The sequence below is a fragment of the Grus americana genome, unplaced genomic scaffold (assembly GCF_028858705.1).
Source record: "Grus americana isolate bGruAme1 unplaced genomic scaffold, bGruAme1.mat H_38, whole genome shotgun sequence".
NCBI classification, from domain to species: Eukaryota; Metazoa; Chordata; class Aves; order Gruiformes; family Gruidae; genus Grus; species Grus americana.
Genome location: NW_026561358.1, coordinates 21689 through 39621, shown reverse-complemented (window position 1 = coordinate 39621; position 17933 = coordinate 21689). Strand labels below are relative to the sequence as shown.

Below are 17933 nucleotides of genomic sequence, written 5' to 3'. Positions count from 1 at the left end.
GTAGGCTGGGGGCTGGTGGTTGGGGCTGCTGTGGAGAAGAGCGTGGAAGTGGTGGCAGATGGCAGCCTGGTGCTGAGGGGGCTGCTGGGAGGAGGCAAAGAGCTGGGACTTGGAGACGTCCTTGTCAGAGGGACTTCTGTGCTGCTAGCAGGGCTGGCCTCTCTGGAGACAGAGGTCTTGGAGGTGCTGCTGGTGGAGGTGGCGGCGGTGGTCTTCTGGGTGGTGAGAGGCGGCACAATGTGTGGCACAGTTGTCTTTTTGTGGGTGAAGGCTGTCAGGATAAAGCACAAGTCAGCTGAGGATGAGGGCAAGAGAGGAAGGCAAAGGAGGGGGGTCAAAATCCCCGTGTACGTGGCATGTGCAAGAAAGGCAGCATCTTGCCTCACTGAGTCTTGCTTGTTGAGACGAAGGAGCGGGCCTCTTTCTTGACCTCAGGCTCCCGTCTAGTTTCTCCCACAAAATGGGGCAACAAGGACAGCACCTAATGGGTGCCTTCAACACGCAAGCATCCTCAGCCTCTCCACGGAAGAGGACCCTCTCTGGATGTGCGTATTCCTCCAAGAACAGGGACAGCGTACTTTCTGCCCCCTCGCAGGCAGGCAGGCAGGCAGGCAGGCAGGCCAGGCTCCCTGGGAGACACCCGTGCCCCAAGCCATGCCAAAGGCAGGCCACACCAAATCGCCAATGCCAAAGGAAGCAGGAACAGAGGTAAAGTAGGAAACAAGCACCCAAGCAGTGAGTGTGGATGAGAAGGAAAATGGAACGAAAGATGTATGGAAGGAGGGATTGAAGCGTGGGAGCTGTAAAGGTGAGGCAAAGCAGAGCGACGGGTGGGAGGGAGCCTTACCAGGGTGTGAAGAACTCAGCCATGTTGAGGACGCAGTCGAGGAGGGAGAAGAAGCAGGCGATGACAGCGGGCTGGTTTTGGCTGTGGAGGGTGCAGAGGACTCTGGTGCAGGTGACTCTTTTGGAGCACTCGTTGTTGTGGAAAGGGGCTTGGGCCTTAGGGTCGTAGGTGTAGGCTTGGGGCTGGTGGTTGGGGCTGCTGTGGAGAAGAGCGTGGAAGTGGTGGCAGATGGCAGCCTGGTGCTGAGGGGGCTGCTGGGAGGAGGTGGAGAGTGAGAGCTGGGACTTGGAGACGTCCTTGTCAGAGGGACTTCTGTGCTGCTAGCAGGGCTGGCCTCTCTGGAGACAGAGGTCTTGGAGGTGCTGCTGGTGGAGGTGGCGGCGGTGGTCTTCTGGGTGGTGAGAGGCGGCACAATGTGTGGCACAGTTGTCTTTTTGTGGGTGAAGGCTGTCAGGATAAAGCACAAGTCAGTTGAGGGCAACTGGGTAAGACAGGAAGATTGTTATGTGGGCATTTCTGGGTATAGTCTTTGTGGTACGGAATAGGCAAGGAAGGTAGGACCAGGTCCCACTAATTCTGTTTTTTAGAGATGAATGGGGCTATGACCCCGAATATGTCCCATCTCATCATGCTGCTTCTCAGAATTGCAGGTTGGTGATATTTTTAAGAATGTCCTCTAGCAATTTGTCTCCGTTTCCTTCCTCCTGGAGCTGTTGAGAGGGGAAGAGTTATCTCTGTTTCCACGTGTGATTCCCCTGGTCGTAAGTAGTCTACCACTTGCCTGCTGCAGACCGTGCTATAAGGGATCCATGGGAGATCCAAGGCTTCTGAAGGGAGAGGCATAGGCCCTGGATGACTCTTAGCTCTCTCCTGACCAGAGCCCTCACCTGTTACTACTTTACTAGGTGGAGTCTTAGCTCTGGTTGGCTCCCTTGCTACAAAGAAAGGGATGAGAGAAAAGAATGGTTTAGTCTTGGAAATGATTCTAGGCAAAACATGTTGTGGCACCTCCTCAAAGGAGGCTGTCCTGCTTAACACCAAGACAATCCAGGCATGTGGAGCCCAGTGGGTCTATGTGGGAGCGCTTTAGCCTGGAATTCAGTGTATACCTTCTTGTCCACCCTCCACTGGTGATTCTTTTGCACCCAGGGTCAGCATTGGCCAAGGAGGTGGCATTTGACCCACACTTGTCATGAGCGTGCCTGAGCCTAGGCATCCACTGCATGGAGAGCATGCCTTGTGTTATGTTTCCTACTCAAAATTGTCCTTATGTGTAAAGTGGAGTCATGTTTCCAGTGTCACTTCCTTCCTTTCCCCCTGCTGTATGTTCTCAGAGCACCTCTGTAAGGGAAGGGAGGGTGTTAGCTTGTCTCTGCTAATTGCAGGGCAGGTTCTCACAGATGTCTGTGCCCTGATAAAGGCCTGTGACCCAGAGCCAAACCCCTGAAGTGGCAAGGGAGGAGGATGCAGTCAGGGTCATGTGTCGTCCAGTCCCAGGACCTCCCTGGATCCCAGGAGTCCCATGGCAAGGGCAGTGGGAAATGAGAATGAATACCAAAACTGAAGCCTGTGTGTGACATGCTCCTTAGGAGAGAATGGTGGGAGCTGGAAGGAGCAGGCAGAGGAGCAGGAAGGGCGGGAGGGAGCCTTACCAGGATGTGATGGTCTCAACTGTGTCGAGGACAAAGTTGAGGAGGGGAAAGAAGCAGATGAGCCTGAGGTGGTAGGTAAAGAGCTGGGGCTTGGAGACATGCTTCTCAGTGGGATTTCTGGGCTGCTGGCAGGGCTGGCCTCTCTTGAGACAGAGGTGCTCTTGGTGGAGGTGGTGGTGGTGGTCTTCTGTGTGATGAGATGCTCCACAAGGTGTGACTTCGTTGGTCTTCTGTGGGTCACAACTACAGAGAGAAAAGCACCAGTTGATTGAGGGTGGCAGGGCGAGAAGGTAAGGCAAAGGAGGTGGACAATTTCCAGGCAGAAGCCCCCAGGGTATAGGGGGTAAGAAAGGCAGGACTGGATCTCACTAAGTTTTACTGGGCAAGAGGGAGAAATGGGCCGATGGCTCCCCTCCCAAAAAATATGGGGCAAGAACTGGGCCTGAAGGGTGCTCTCTGACAATTCAGCACCCCCTGCCTCTTCCTGGAGCCTCTGAGGGAGGAAGAGCCTCTCTGAACGTGCATGTCTCCCCTCCAAGGCATTCCAGACTGGGCAAGGACATCCTCTGGGAAAGCTGTATTAAGTGAAGTGGTGTCTTAGGCTAAGGGCATCTTTCCGCTCCCTCTTACTCACCTACTGGGACTTGGTGGTGCAGAGTGGTTGCTCGGGTTCCCTCACTCTCTGGAAAGTAAGGAAGAACAGGTATTAGTAATGGTTGGGAGCTAGTAAGGCTTCTAGTTAAAGTGGGTTGTGATACTTCCTTGGAGGAAGCTGCGATTGCTGGCACAAGAAAACCCAGATATGTGCACCCCAGCAGTACTTTGTGGGAGACGCATGTACTGGGAGAGAGTGTACGCCTGCCCTCCCACTACAGTAGACTTCCCCCTGCACACTATCCCAGCCTCTGGTGTCGGTTGCTAACCTAGTAACTCACGTTGTCATACAACCTCAGAGGAGACTGTCCTCATTGGCGTATGGAGTACCTGACATCCTGAAGTGTAATTTCCTTTCTTAATATTAATTTTGGGGGAAAAATTGTTACAATGGCTAGGGGGAACACATATTCTGCCATTTGTTAGTTTTCAATAAGTTATTTTGAAGCATAGAGAGATTTGCCTAAATTTGGAGAAAGTGTAAAGTATGGCCTCGAAGAGAAATATTAGGTTTAAGATGATATTGGGGTGTCAGATGCTTGCTCCATTGGCAAGACACATTCACTTGTCCATGCCCTTTCCCATCTATTTGCAATGTTAAGACAACTTGTAAGAATGCTTGGGTTTTTTTATAAGGAATACATTGACAGGTGTCTTGTGAGTGATGCTTCATCTGGCAGATATCAAAAAGTGGTATTTACCTACTGTTGTTAGTTTAGGCTTGCTGGAAGTTGTGATCTGAGATGTGGTTTGAGTAGGTATTGAGGTGGTTGTCGTTTCCTTTTTGATAATGGTCTTGAAGGGTGGTGCGGTGAACCTTACTTTTTCCGTCTCTGTTAAAGCAGCGGTTGATGAAGCAACAGGTGTAGGCTTTGTTTTAGTGGTCATGATTCTTTTTGTTGAGGTAGTTATGGAAGGGGTAGTGATGGTTGTAGTCATGTTTGGTGTGGTAAAAATTGATGTTGTATGTTCTTTTGGAATAAAGGTAAATAATATGATGTGAGTAATCAATTCATCAAATAATTAAAAATACATAAATTATGAAGAAGTTACCCATATTCCAGATACCCAGTTTTCACCCTTGATCTTCTGAATATTTTCTGTGTAATCATTTGTATTCATGTTCTCATAAGTTTGCCAAATCTTCTTCTACTTATATTTGTTTTCTATTGTCTAATATCCTTCTTCTCATTTTCTGTATTTTTCCTGTATTAGACTATGTTTTTATATATTGTTTCTAAGCAGTTAGCTTTGTTGTCACTTATTGCTGAAGACTGTATGGGCTCTTCCCAAATGACAGTTTCACTGGCTATTCTTATATACCAAATCAGCCACAGTTTCAGCTTTCAGTAATATTTATTACAAAGCTAGATAATGTCATACTATAGGACTATACTATAGGACATACTATAGGACTATACTATGTGTCCCAGTGCACAAATCACCTGTCACAGTGGCAGTCTTTGAAGTTGTGTTTTGACTCCTGTTGGACCTCTTTTTAACTCTTCTTTCCCTGATAGCCTTGGTCCAGGATGGCTTATTAGTTGAAATACAGGTTGATGGGAAGCTACATGTTGTTACAAGTCTCCAAACCCCATAGAATTAGAAAGTTATTTATATTGGAGGAGCCATCCTCCTGAGAGCAGAACTCTAGAATACTAGGCAAAGCTGCTGCACTGATACCTGTGTGATTCTGCTTTGGAGCCTGCTTGTTATTCAGAGTTAATAGGTTGGGTGCTCCTTGAATATGACTGCGTAATTGAACCAGTTGTGGAAAAGAGGCTGAAGTGGAGCTAATAAATCCATCTGGAGCTGAGCTGGCTCACTGCTTATAGAACTTCTTATGTGCTTCTCAGATGAGTCAAGTGATTTTTGGTTGTATTTTTAACCTAGTGTCTATATCCTTTCTCGTTCCATGCATTTCAATCTACACTTCTGAAATCCTTTCTGGAAGCCTGCTTTGCCTACTTCATGATTTCCTAGTAGAGTGGTATCTCAACTAGGTATAGAGTGGGTTTACTATAATATATTTTAGAGAGTAACATTAAAAACCTACCAGTTGTTGACTTTATTGTGACAAGAGGTGATGCTGATGTTCCTGAAACTGTAATTTTTGAGGTTACTGTTGGATTTGTAGTCCCAGTTGATATAGTAGCAGCAGAAGAAATACTAGGTATTGTTGGCAGGGTACTTGTCATAGAGCTGCTTGTTACTTTAGGCTGCACTGTTGTTACTAAGAGGAAAAAAAAAATCAAAATTAAAGGGTAAGAAATAGTTCTTGGTAATCTATTTATAATATACCTATATAAATTGAAAAATATTTTTGAAGTAAAAACACTGTCTTAATAACTCTTAGTAGTAGCTACATTTAAAACCCATTACCTTTTAGATGAAACATTTGAGAGAAATTATCATCTATTCCTTTGCTATTATGTGCAGTGAATACATTAAACAGGAATTCTTGCAGAAGCTTTATATTTTTTTCTTCATCACTTTAAAGTAAATTTGGCATAAATACTTGTGCATAGCAGCAGAGATGGAATTGTGTTTTATTATTCACACAGCTGACAGTATCACATTTTCCCAATACCATCTGTCTTCAGGGAAATTAATGGAATTTCTAACAAATTTAAGATCAGTATATACAGATCACTTTCCAGGATCAGGCTATAGGAGTTTGGTATACTCAGTCACATGTTTCCATGAAGATCTTTTTAAATTGTTAAAGTTTTATATGGCCAGGCACCACTAAGAACTGTGGCGAAATTTTTGTGAGATATCGTACATCATAGAATCATAGAATGGTTTGGGTTGGAAGAGACCTTTAAAGTTCATCTAGTCCAACCGCCCTGCAATGAGCAGGGATATCTTCAACTAGATCAGGTTGCTCAAAGCCTTGTCAGCCTGACCTTGGACGTTTCCAGGGATCAGGCATCACCACCTCTCTGGGCAACCTCTTCCACTGCTTCACCACCCTCATTGTAAAACATTTCTTCCTTACATCTAGGCTGAATCTACCCTCTCTTAGTTTAAAACCACTGCCCCTTGTCCTATTGCTACAGGCCCTACTAAAAAGCCTGTCCCCATCTTTCTTATAAGGCCCCTTTAAGTATTGAAAGGCCACAATAAGGTCTCCCAGAGCCTTCTCTTCTCCAGGCTGTACAACCCCAACTCTCTCAGCCTGTCCTCATAGAAGAGGTGTTCCATCCCTCTGATCATCTTCGTGGCCCTCCTCTGGACCTGCTCCAACAGGTCCATGTCTTTCCTGTGCTGAGGGCTCAAGAGCTGGACGCAGTACTCCAGGTGGGGTCCCACCAGAGCAGAGTAGAGGGGGAGAATCACCTCCCTTGACCTGCTGGTCCACGTTTCTTTTGATGCAGCCCAGGATACAGTTGGCTTTCTTGTCTGTGAGCATGCATTGCCAGGTCATGTCCAGCTTTTCATCTACCAGTACACCCAAGTCCTTCTCCACAGGGCTGCTCTCAATCCCTTCATCCCCCAGCCTGTACTGATACTAGGGGTTACCCCAACTCAGCTGCAGGACCTTGCACTTGGCGTTGTTGAACCTTGTGAGGTTCACATGGGCCCACTTCTTGAGCTTGTCCAGGCCCCTCTGAATGGTATCTCATCCCTCAGGCATGTCAAACGCACTACTTGGCTTGGTCTGCAAATGTGCTGAGAGTGCACTCAATCCCACTGTCCATCAGAGACGAGACAGAAGTCCTTATTCACTAACAGTTATTTCATTACTGATACCTGGATGTGCCTAAGTATGCTCCGCAAACACTGTTCTCTCAGTAATTTTTTTCTTAAGATGTCCAGCAAATATTTCTGGGGAAAATTTCGTTATAATTATAGTACCAAGTTATTTTTCATCATTGCATCTTATGAATGTGAAACTGACACCACTATATCATGCAAAAAAGGATACTGCTTATCTCAAACGCATACCAGGACATATATCAATGTGTAAGTACTAGTTTAGTCAACTACATGAACTAACCTATTGAAGGTGAAGATGTTTTAGGTTTGGTACTATCTCCTGTTGTGTGAAGGTAGAACAGGTTAAGTTTATGAATGAAAGCATATTAAAATATTCCAGATAAGGCAAATTGCAGATTGGATTCAAAGGATTGTGTTACATAGCGGGATAGTCTTGAAAATGCTTAATATTGCATATTTCAGTGGTAAACTTCACATCAAAGAACTTAAACAATGACAAAGAAATCGATACATCTCATAATAATAATGAACACAAGTAAGTTTTTGCTACCTTTCTTATGATTTTTATGCCTAAGGGCACCTCACTTTTTAGGGATAATGGCAACATGTTTTTTCTATGTAAATGAGATCACTAGCTGAGATCCTGGTTACACAGGTTAGAATTCTGTGATATGAGAAAAAATTGTCCTTCAGATTTTTTACTTCTGCATGGAAACCCAAACTATGCAGCTAGAGTTAGTCCAAAACATTATTTAATAAGATGTTTTCATAGAAGTAAACCATATAGTAATAAACCTTAAGTTAAAATAAGTTGTTTTTTTTTTTTTAAAAAAAAACAGTCTCGAAAAAGAGAGTCCCTTAGCTAGGTCTGATCCTATTCTATATGTTTGCTTCTTTTATGAAAGGTGTTGAATATATCTGAGACCCACAGCTCTGCTGGGACAGCCCCTGACACAAATCAGAACACCAATACACTTTCAGGAAGACTCACATTTTCAAAAGTACTCGTACAATTAACATAACTTTTCATGTTGCTAACTAAAACCAGTCAGGGTCATCCAGCTTTAGTATTATAGCATTCCCTACCCTAATCTTTCTTTTAATTAGTTCTTTTCATTCCTTTATTTACAGACAGAAGTTTGACATACTAGCAGTACACTAATAGGGTTTTTTGAAGGAAATTTATGTTTGAATGAATGCTCATTAATTGAGAGGTACTAGGAAAAATACCTTCTTTGAGAATATACAAATGTGTTAGTATTGTTTTCCAGTTACTGTAGAGAAAGAGAATGAGTATATAGGTTGCTGCTTACCACATGGCATGCATCTTTCCTTCTCATGGTCAAAGTATTCATCATGAGAACAGTTGTAACAACCTGAAGAAAGGGGAAGAGAAGTTTGTTTTACATTTCTCAGAGAACAGCATTTAATTTGTATTATTTATAATTAATATCTTACATTTCCGTTATTAAAAAATTGTATCAATTGCAACATCATCTATTCAGGTAAGCATTTCCAATGTCATCCTCAGAGAAGGGTCTGCCTATGTTGCAATTTTTTTGGTTTCTCCAACTATATCCATTTGTCTAATAAAAATATTAACTGCTCTCTCCTCATGTATTCTTTTGATTTGGTGCAAGTTAGCATTTCTCCTCAAGATAGTCTGAGCTCAATATAAAGCTAGATGTAGTACAGCTACTGAATTGATTATGTATGTAAAGCAGTAGTGTTAAGGTAAAGGTCAGCAAAACTGCTTCAAAAATAGCATCAATTAGAATACCATTATTTAAATGTGGTATGACTGATTTAAGAAACAGCATTGAAAATAACTACTATGTTACTGTTTCCTGGTTTACACTAGTATAGCTTATTACCTTCAATGTTGACATATTTGAAGTTTTGATTTGGACAATTACAAGGCCTGTAATGCCAGGTGCAGTTGTCATTGTTGTAGCCATAGGAATAAGCATCATCACTTCCTGTTTTTTTATGAGAATTGTAATACTCACAATAGACAGCTAAAAAAGGCAAAGCGAGAGAAACATCAGAATTTTTCAAATTAAAGGCATTTTATTTTCAAAGGTCTAAGGGGAGGACAAAATTAATAAACAGTTTGAATAAAAGAATTTGTCACTGAAGTTATTAGCTTCTGATGTAAATTCAAATTTATGCTTCAGTGAAGTCAGTTTCTTTTTTGCAAATGCAGTATGCAGGCATTTCCACAATTTTTAAAGCATAGTATAGATAAATGTTGAAAAGAAACCATCAAAGATGATAACTAGCATTCATTTGTAACACACTCATCCTCTTTTTCCTTCCATATATGGTGTCCTGGAACACCTTGATATCTTTTTCCTGTTTTACAGTGTTCCAGTCAACACAGCTGTCTTTATTTCCTTGACATCCACTCAGAAGGTGATTTCATCATAGCTAAAATGAAACATATTTTTAAAATAATTTCATACTCCCTCTGCTGACAAACTGACAGTTCACCATACAGTGTCAGCAGAAGAAACAGTCTGCCTTCTGTGGCCACACTATTTTCTCTCTCATTACTCCATGGTAAAGAGAGATATAGTATTTTGGTTAATTTAGCACAAATGAAAACTATAGATTTCAAAACCCAAGTGACTGAAGTCAACTATTTGCCCAGAGAGAAAATGCAACTTAAGAGGTGCTTACTAAGCAATTACCTTAACTTTATCTCTTAAACCTGTTTAAAGAGAGCTGAAAGAAACTTACGACAGAACTCAGGGGTCCTCCAGTCAATGCAGATACCTTTATCTAAGCATGCCATGGCATATACTGCAATGGCATCACACATGCATTCACAGTCCCCTCCAATGTCACAACCACAAGAGTCTCGAACGCAGGCCTCATAATAGGGCATACGATTCACCTGCATTGGAAAATGAAGTAATGAATTTTCTAGGGTTCTTTTGTGCCTATTAAGGTGTTTTTCCCTGGGCTAAACAATACATGTTCCATTAAGTGACAGTAACTAGTATTTCCTCTTAACATTTGTCAAAGCAATTACAATCCCACTTCATACAAATCTCTTTAGCAAGAACGTAGAATCAACAATAGAAACTGATGATGTTTTGCCACATATGCATTTCTAAATTCATACTAGTCCTGAACATATCATGTACAGTCAGCTAAACAAAACTCAAAACCTCCACAACCATTCAGGCACAAGCGTCTAAGTTTGTCAGCTGTATATCCTCCATGGATATGCATGAGCACTGCAGCATTATCCACATTTCTCACTTGCTTTCACCTCCTGAAAATGGAGATTTTCCTTCAGAGGGCCTAGTTCTGATGAGCCTTGTGATACTTTCATTTCCACAATGTGGGCAACTTAAAACAAATAGGAGGGTTGATGATATCTCGCTCTTGGGCTGATCTGCATCTTCTAAGTAATGCTGTTGATTTACTGATGAGAACAAGTGTTTTCAGGCTTTTCTTAAGTTTGTTTTTCTAACAAAGGCTAAATGGTTTCAGAAGAGTAAACAGTGCATTGATTAGTATCAGACATCATCAACAGACTGATTTGTGACTTAAGTCTTCATTTTTTTTCACCCTGATGTTCTAAACTAATCAGTTAATGCCATACTTAGCTTCTGTGCTTACAAAAGGGCTGGTGGAATGCAAATAAGAAATGATGAAGATTAACGTAAATGAGAGCCATAAAACATTTTATATATATTTAATTAAAACAGTTTGGGGAAGAGAAAATCAAGTGTTGGAGTGTGAGCATTTTGGAAGAACACAGATTATGCCTATAAATAAAAAGGTCAAATCAATTCTTACCTTATTGTGACAGGCAGAAAAGACTTGGCTGTTGATGATGGAACATGTCTTTTCTGCCCATGCTTTACGATATGGGTTCTTGCTACAGGGGTCCACTACAAAGTATACATCCCCACAGAGAGGATTCTCTTTCCAAGAATTGACAAATTCAAATTCATTTGATGCCACATACTTGCTTCGAGTTTCAAAATCATCCTTCATATTGCCATTATAGTTCCCACACAAACCGCAAATAGTTTCCTAGATTAAATGAAATCAGTTCAGCAAATTACAATTACTTGCCTTCCCTTTTGATTACTGACAGTTTCCTGTGCTTTAGTAGTGAATGTGATCTACAAATACTCTCTCATACATTCTTAGTCTCTTGTGCATGAGGTTCTTTTCATCAGTGGATGAATGTGTTTGTCCTCTAAACTGTAAACTGTCATTATTTAGAGATCAAACCATGCAGTTGGATAAAATACAAGCACTTAGCATAAAAATTTCCTGAATGCAGTATGGTAATCACTTAAAAATCAGCCTCTAGTGAAAATCTCTGCTGTTTTGGAGAAAATGATGAAAGTGAATTGCTAGTAGCACTTCTGAAAAACTGTTGCCATCATAGAGAGTCAAGGCAGCCGTCATCAAATGTGCAGTTCAATCTGAATGGAAGGACAGTTTACTGAGGAAGTTATTCTGCAATACCTGTGTTTCTCTGGAGATCTTGATGAAGAAGTTCATGTGCTTATTCCAGATAAGAGTCATGTTGTATTTTCCTGGGATAATGATATCAAACATCAGGTGAAGGGCATTCTTTTTCACATTATATCGTACTCCAGGATTTTCCCCAGAAATAGTGAAGGTTTCATCTCGCAGTATGAATGTCAAATTCTGGAAGAAAATTTATCCGGATGTTATAACTTGTCAAGTCTCAGTATTTTCCTTACACTGTGTCACATTGCTGAAGATCAGATGCTGTCCTACTACAGAATGTCTTGACATTCCTACTTATTTTTGAAAAGTCATGGCAGTCAGGTGAAGTCCCTAGAGACTGGAAAAAAGGAATCATTGCACCCATTTTAAAAAAAGGTAGAAAGGAGGACCCTGGGAACTACTGACCTATCAGCCTTACCTCTGTGCCTGGGAAGATCATGGAACAGATCCTCCTAGAAACTGTGTTAAGGCACATGGAGGACAGGGAGGTGAATTGAGACAGCCAGTATGGCTTCATCAAGGGCAAGTCTTGCCTGACCAATCTAGTGGCCTTTCTGTGATGGAGTGACTACATCAGTGGACAAGGGAAGAGCTACAGCTGTCATCTATGTGGACTTCTGTAAGGCCTTTGACATGGTCCCCTACAACATCCATCTCTCTGAATCCAGAAAGTAGTGGTCAACGGCTCAATGTTCGGATGGAGATCAGTGACAAATGGTGTCCCTCAGGGGTCCTTATTGGGACCAGTACTGTTTAATATCTTCATCAATGACATAGACAGTGGGATCAAGCACACACTCAAAAAGTTTGCAGATGACACCAAGCTGAGTGTGGGAGAATCAGTATCTTTTGACAAAGCAATTCACTGCTGAGTCAGTAAAGTTCAAAATTGTATGACTTCGACATAGGCAAGAAATTTGGGGACTAAAACATTGACATGAGAGTTGAAAAAACAACTGATGGCAATTCCTTCTAAAACTGAAGCTCTAAGTTTAGCAAATAATTTTGCTTACAAGATATCAATTCAAAGACAAAGAAGCTAAAGCTTCCAAAAGGGAAGCAAATGTGGGCTTAAAATAGCTATTCAGTTGGATAACAGCAGAATGAAGACCTTACCCCAAGGTAAATGCTGATGGATCTGGAGCATGTAACCCCTGATTTCCCACAGATGACGTTCTCAGTAACAATTTTGAAAGAAGAAACAGGTCTATTAACACTGCAGCCATCCTAAAAAAACCAAAACAAACCACAAAAAGCACAAACCCCCAATAGATACTGTGTCTGGAGTCTTCCAACTGAAAACATGACTCTGTCATGTCATGTCATGACTCTGATTCTGCCTGTTTTGGGAGGTAATGACCTCTGATATGGTAGTCAAATTGACATCACTTCCCTAAAAGACATAGTTATTATATTATAGTTATTTATGTTATTAAGTCTAAAATTGGTTGTAATTGCACGAAAAATCTGTGTTTTGACAAGTAAAGTCTTTTCATCTTAAGTATTGAAATAAGCAAAAAATATAAAAACACATAGTGTTTATAAAGACTCAAAGTGCTCTAGTGGTTATAGGTGCATCCTAGGATACTTTCATTAGCCATTTAAATCAAGCTATTTCTTGATGCTAAGATACTGCCAAAATGAGCAGTAAGAGGCAGATTACCATAGCTAGTATGTATTCACAGTTGCCATCAAACACAAAACGCTGTCCATCAAAAGTGGTGATGTGGCCTTCTCCATACAGATTACACGTTGAGGAACACTTTGATTTCTGAACACATTTCCATTTGCCTTTTGTGCAAGTGCTGGGAGTGAGAAGAGAAACCATACTCAGACTTCAAAGAAATGCCACCTTAACCGCTTCCTTTTATATATATGCACTTTTGTATGTAAGATGTGCATTTAATTGACTGTGACTAAGTTACAATTAATGTAAGAACCATAACAAAAAGTTATGGACTGCCTAGAAAATTAATTCATGACAAAGAAGAAATCTTAAGTAATTTTTGCTTTCTTTTTTCATGAAAGAAAGAATATAAAACTCATTTATTTTTGCTCTTAATAAGAACAGATTTCACTGTTCTGTGTAGTTGCGGGAGTGGTGGTGGTTTTTTTAATACTAGTTTAGTAACTGGAAAGGGAACAAAGTACTTTGAAAATGCTGCTAAAGCAATAGAAACAATCTTTTGGGGCCATTGCTTTTATCTACAGAAAAGAAGGAAGATTTTGCCCTCATCTTTATTTAGGTGGAGCTGTTAATCCTTGACCGTACGTAGTTTACAGTTACAGGCCCTACTGGATGCCCTTATTCCTGGATATGTATATGGCAGAAATTATCCCTCAAGCTGGTACCATGACTCTCTTATCTATACATATATATTGTCAAATGTTAAGCTTCTGCTTATCACCTCTGTGCTTTGTCACTGTATTCCTTCTGTTCGGCTGTTGCCATTTCCTACTGTCCTGTCAAATAAATACTTGTTATGTAGTTGTACAGTTTAGTGAAATAGATGTTCGGCAATGGAGAACTGTGATTCTTACCACATCTCACATTCAGTTTGGATCTGTTCACCTTTTCCATAAGCAAGACCACCATATTCACATGGACATTCCTCAGCTGGAACACACCTGCCATCGAGATTTTCATACAGCCCATCAGCACAGACACAGCCTGATTCACACTTAGTGGGTATCTGGTAAATACCAACAGATTGCAAAATGAGAAGAAGTGTAAGATGTGTTTTATCTTGTATGTGAACGGTGTGCAGAGTGAACCTGTGCTAAGTTCTAGTTTTGACTTGATTTCAGATTTGTGATTTTCCTTGTACAAGTCAATACACTAGTCAATTGAACTAGTTTCACTGAAGTTGTAAGATATAGCTGTTGTGTGAGATATTAAACATACTTAAAGACTCTGAAAAATTTCTTTCATTGCTACCAATCTTTCGGACAGAGTACAACAGAAGTTTCTTTATATCAAGGAAGCTTATTAAAATTCTTCCAATTAGTCTGTTTCCTTAATATAAAGGCATAACAAAAAACCTATCAGGACAGACCAGAAGTCCACCTAGCCTAAGTATCCTGCATCCTGTGAACATCAGCAGCAGATAGTTTGTAAAGAATAGAACAGGAAGCATAAACCACATGTTCTATCAGTTTCAAGTTATGTGCACCTTATGGAGTACCTGAGCCAGAGGTAATAGCCATGTAGTTAAGAATCCTTAATGGATATTTATTCTATTCATTTAATAGAATTTAATTCATTAATTCATGCACTTTAATTCCTTCAATAACTTCTTGAATATACGTAAATTTTTAGTGTCCACAGTCTGTGCAAAGAAGTCTGATGTTTAACTGTATCATGTTAGAAGAAATATCTTTCATTTCACTAGAAGGAACGTAGTCAAGTTCTAAGTGAACTGGAACATTCTTCCTCTCTTAAGAGGATAAATATCCCAGAGCTGTGAAACTCACACATTCAATTCCAGTAGCCAGCATCTGACAGGTACGGGCACATGCGGCTCCATACTTGTTTTCTAAACTGTCAGAACATGATACATATTTCTTAGGAGCTTTGCAGCTTTCTAGGAAGAAAGAAAACCAAACATTGGAGAGATTGTGAAGCAGCAATTTTACAACAGAGGGGAAAAGAATATGTTTCTAAATAAACCATATCAGACCCATACCTGCAGGATTTTGAGGTTTGCCTGTGCAACTTAGCCTCCCATTAACGCAGTAGCTAGGGAAAAGGGGGGAAAAAAAAAGGAATTTCATGCAATTTTCTCCTAAGAAAGAAATTGTAATTTTTTGCAAAATGGCTTTATGTTTCTCACCATTGGAAATATTTCATTTATGTTACTAGCTCCTATCCATCCTTCAAAATGGAACATGAGTCAACTTGCTTCTCTTTACTTTTCATAGTATACAGTAACATCAGTTTTGAAAGTGAAGGTTGAGGTTTGCATATAGCTGTCCAGGTGCTGTTGACAAAATCTCCTACTAGGAATAATCAGATCTTACCCATTATTTTCTATTTTTTTCCTTAACATTTCTAAGCTTAAGGTAAGTAAAAAACTTTTTGTTCATTTAAGAATATTTGCATTTTAGGAAAAGGCAAAAAAGATGTCTTAAAAAATAAACCTTTTGTATTAAAAATAAAGGAGACTGTACTGGTTTTAGCTGGAATGGAGTTAATTTTCTTCATAGTAACTTGATGGTGTATGTTTTGGATTTGTGACTGAAACAGTGTTGGTAGCATGACATTGTTTTAGCTGTTGCTGAACAGTGTCAAGGCTGTCTCTGCTTCTCATGCTGCCTCACCAGCGAGTAAGCTGGAAGTGCACAAGCAGCTGGGAGGGCATACAACCAGTACAGCTGACCTGAACTGATGAAAGGGATATCCCATACCATATGACATCATGCTCAGCAATAAAAGCTCAGGTAAAGAAGGAGGAAGGAGAGATGTTCAGAGTTATGGCATTTGTTTTCTCAAGTAACCATAATGGATGACAAAGTCATGGTTTCCTGAAAATGTCTAAACATTTGCCTGCTGACAGGAAGTAGTGAAACAATTTGTTCCTTAGCTTTGATTGCGTGTGCTGCTTTGCTTATTAAATAAGCTAATTTTTGCTTACTAGTAATAAAGTAAGTTATTAAACTGTCTTTATCTCGACCCATGAATTTTCTTGCTTTTGCCCTTCTGATTCTCTTCTGCATCCAGCTGAAGTGGAGTGAACAAACAGCTTTGTGGTGCTTAGCTGCTTACTACCATTAACCCTCAACAGAGACACATGAAGACCCCTTGTCTCCATTTTCAGTTTGTTAATCTTTGCCAGTCTTACCAGGTAATCCCGCCAGTTATTATTGACTGGTCAGGCAAGATGTACTTTCTATCTTCTAAATAGCAGGGACAATATGATTTACGAACACACTCATTCTTGTGGTTCAAATACGTTCCTTTAGGACAATTGCAGCCTTCAGTAGGGATGTCAGTTGGATGACATTCCAGGGCTCGGTTGGAGAGTGACAAGCATGTCCTGTCACATGCCTGACTGCTGTAGCTGAATGTTTGATTGCCAGTACAAGTAACGGCTGTAAAACAAGACAAGAGTACATGTATGTTAAACTTCTTTTACTTACCCTTTTCCTTGTGAAAGATAACTGCTCATGATGTGCTGCATATATTGTGTCAACAGCTTCAATGCTTAATGCTTCCTATTGCCTCTCTTCCTATGGATGTGGAGTTCTAGCAAAAAATATTGCAGATCAGAGCTTAACACCAACTATGTAGGTGTTTGGAGGTTTTATGAAGGTTAAATATCTTATTGCTTCTTTGTGTATCTTGGAATAAAATAATGCAGAGAAGCTTCTTTGCAGAAATACCAATGTATTTTTGAGTAATTGTGCAACCTGTGCCTGTGTCTAAGTCGCATAATAGCAAAATTACATCTGTAACCAGACTTTTTCCTAGTTCTTTCTCATCTTATGGTACAGTATAGCTTTATTTATCTTATTTCATCACTTAATTATCAAGTCTTGGAAGCATCCACATGCTCACCTTAAAGCATATGACTAATCTTTTTCATGTAGTCTTAAAATAACAATCCTTTTCTGAAACAGACTAGGAGGGTATTCAAAAGTTGGATATCTGTTATCTCATTTCTGCTTTCCTCTTCTTTCTGTCCACTACTTTCCTCATTACTCTTAAGATGCTTTACCTTTTAAGTTTTTTGTTGTGTTATGACACATCTGTAAAGTCAGCAGCTCCTGGGAATATGGGTTTTATACCTGCTCGTTGGCCTACTTGAGTAACAACTAGTTATTTTCTAATGACTGACAAGTAGTTTTAAAATATGTTCTGGCTCTTATTCAGTTTTATCATAGGTGAATCAAACATGGGAATATTCTAAATGGAAACAGATAGACCTGTATGCATGCATCATCTGGTGGTAGACTATTAAAAGTTGGTTCAGTTACTTACTACAATTGTCCATACTGTTTCTCCAGTTCTCAAGGATTAAACCCATTGAACTGCATGTTCGTGCATATGATCCCAGAGCAGAACAAATATAAGGAAAGGTCTCTTCGTAATTACAGGCTTGGTAGACACATCTCTGAAACCCAATACATGGAGAGTACTCTGTTACTGGGGAGCAGACATTTGGAAGTGCTAAACCCTGGTGGCATTTAAAAGTCACGTAGATGTGGTGCTCAGGGACATGGTTTAGTGGTGGATTTGGCAGTGTTAGGTTTACGGTTGGACTTGATGATCTTAAAGGTCTTTTCCAACGTAAATGATTCTACGCTGAATTGCAGAAGTCATGCAAAATACCTATTATTGCATAACTAAAACTAATGAAAAAGATCAGATTAATTGCCTGATTGAAATGAATAAAATATACTTAGTACTTTAAAAATGCTTATGTTTATCTGTTGCTTTTCATTTTTAATGTTTTGTGGAGATTAGCAAATATAATGAGCTCAAATATGCACTTGGGAAAATCAATACATTGCATAAAGTTGTTGACATGGAGAACTGCAGTACGAGTAAA

The 17933-nt window shown here is 40.4% G+C and overlaps 1 protein-coding gene across 1 annotated transcript in view; it reads right to left on the bottom strand.

Moving 5' to 3' along the window:
- The window catches only part of LOC129200306 (mucin-6-like), a gene marked incomplete at its 5' end in the record, with an annotated part of 50619 nt that overhangs the window by 14567 nt on the left and 18119 nt on the right, over positions 1-17933 (bottom strand). The window contains 18 exons of the mRNA XM_054811629.1: positions 848-928; positions 977-1294; positions 1735-1782; positions 2500-2742; positions 3134-3181; positions 5210-5386; positions 8190-8252; positions 8751-8894; positions 9619-9775; positions 10690-10929; positions 11374-11559; positions 12499-12609; positions 13046-13187; positions 13924-14075; positions 14857-14966; positions 15069-15121; positions 16224-16473; positions 17363-17495. Coding sequence (XP_054667604.1) covers positions 848-928; positions 977-1294; positions 1735-1782; positions 2500-2742; positions 3134-3181; positions 5210-5386; positions 8190-8252; positions 8751-8894; positions 9619-9775; positions 10690-10929; positions 11374-11559; positions 12499-12609; positions 13046-13187; positions 13924-14075; positions 14857-14966; positions 15069-15121; positions 16224-16473; positions 17363-17495 — 2656 coding nt within the window. The remainder of the gene's footprint in view (positions 1-847; positions 929-976; positions 1295-1734; positions 1783-2499; positions 2743-3133; positions 3182-5209; positions 5387-8189; positions 8253-8750; positions 8895-9618; positions 9776-10689; positions 10930-11373; positions 11560-12498; positions 12610-13045; positions 13188-13923; positions 14076-14856; positions 14967-15068; positions 15122-16223; positions 16474-17362; positions 17496-17933) is intronic.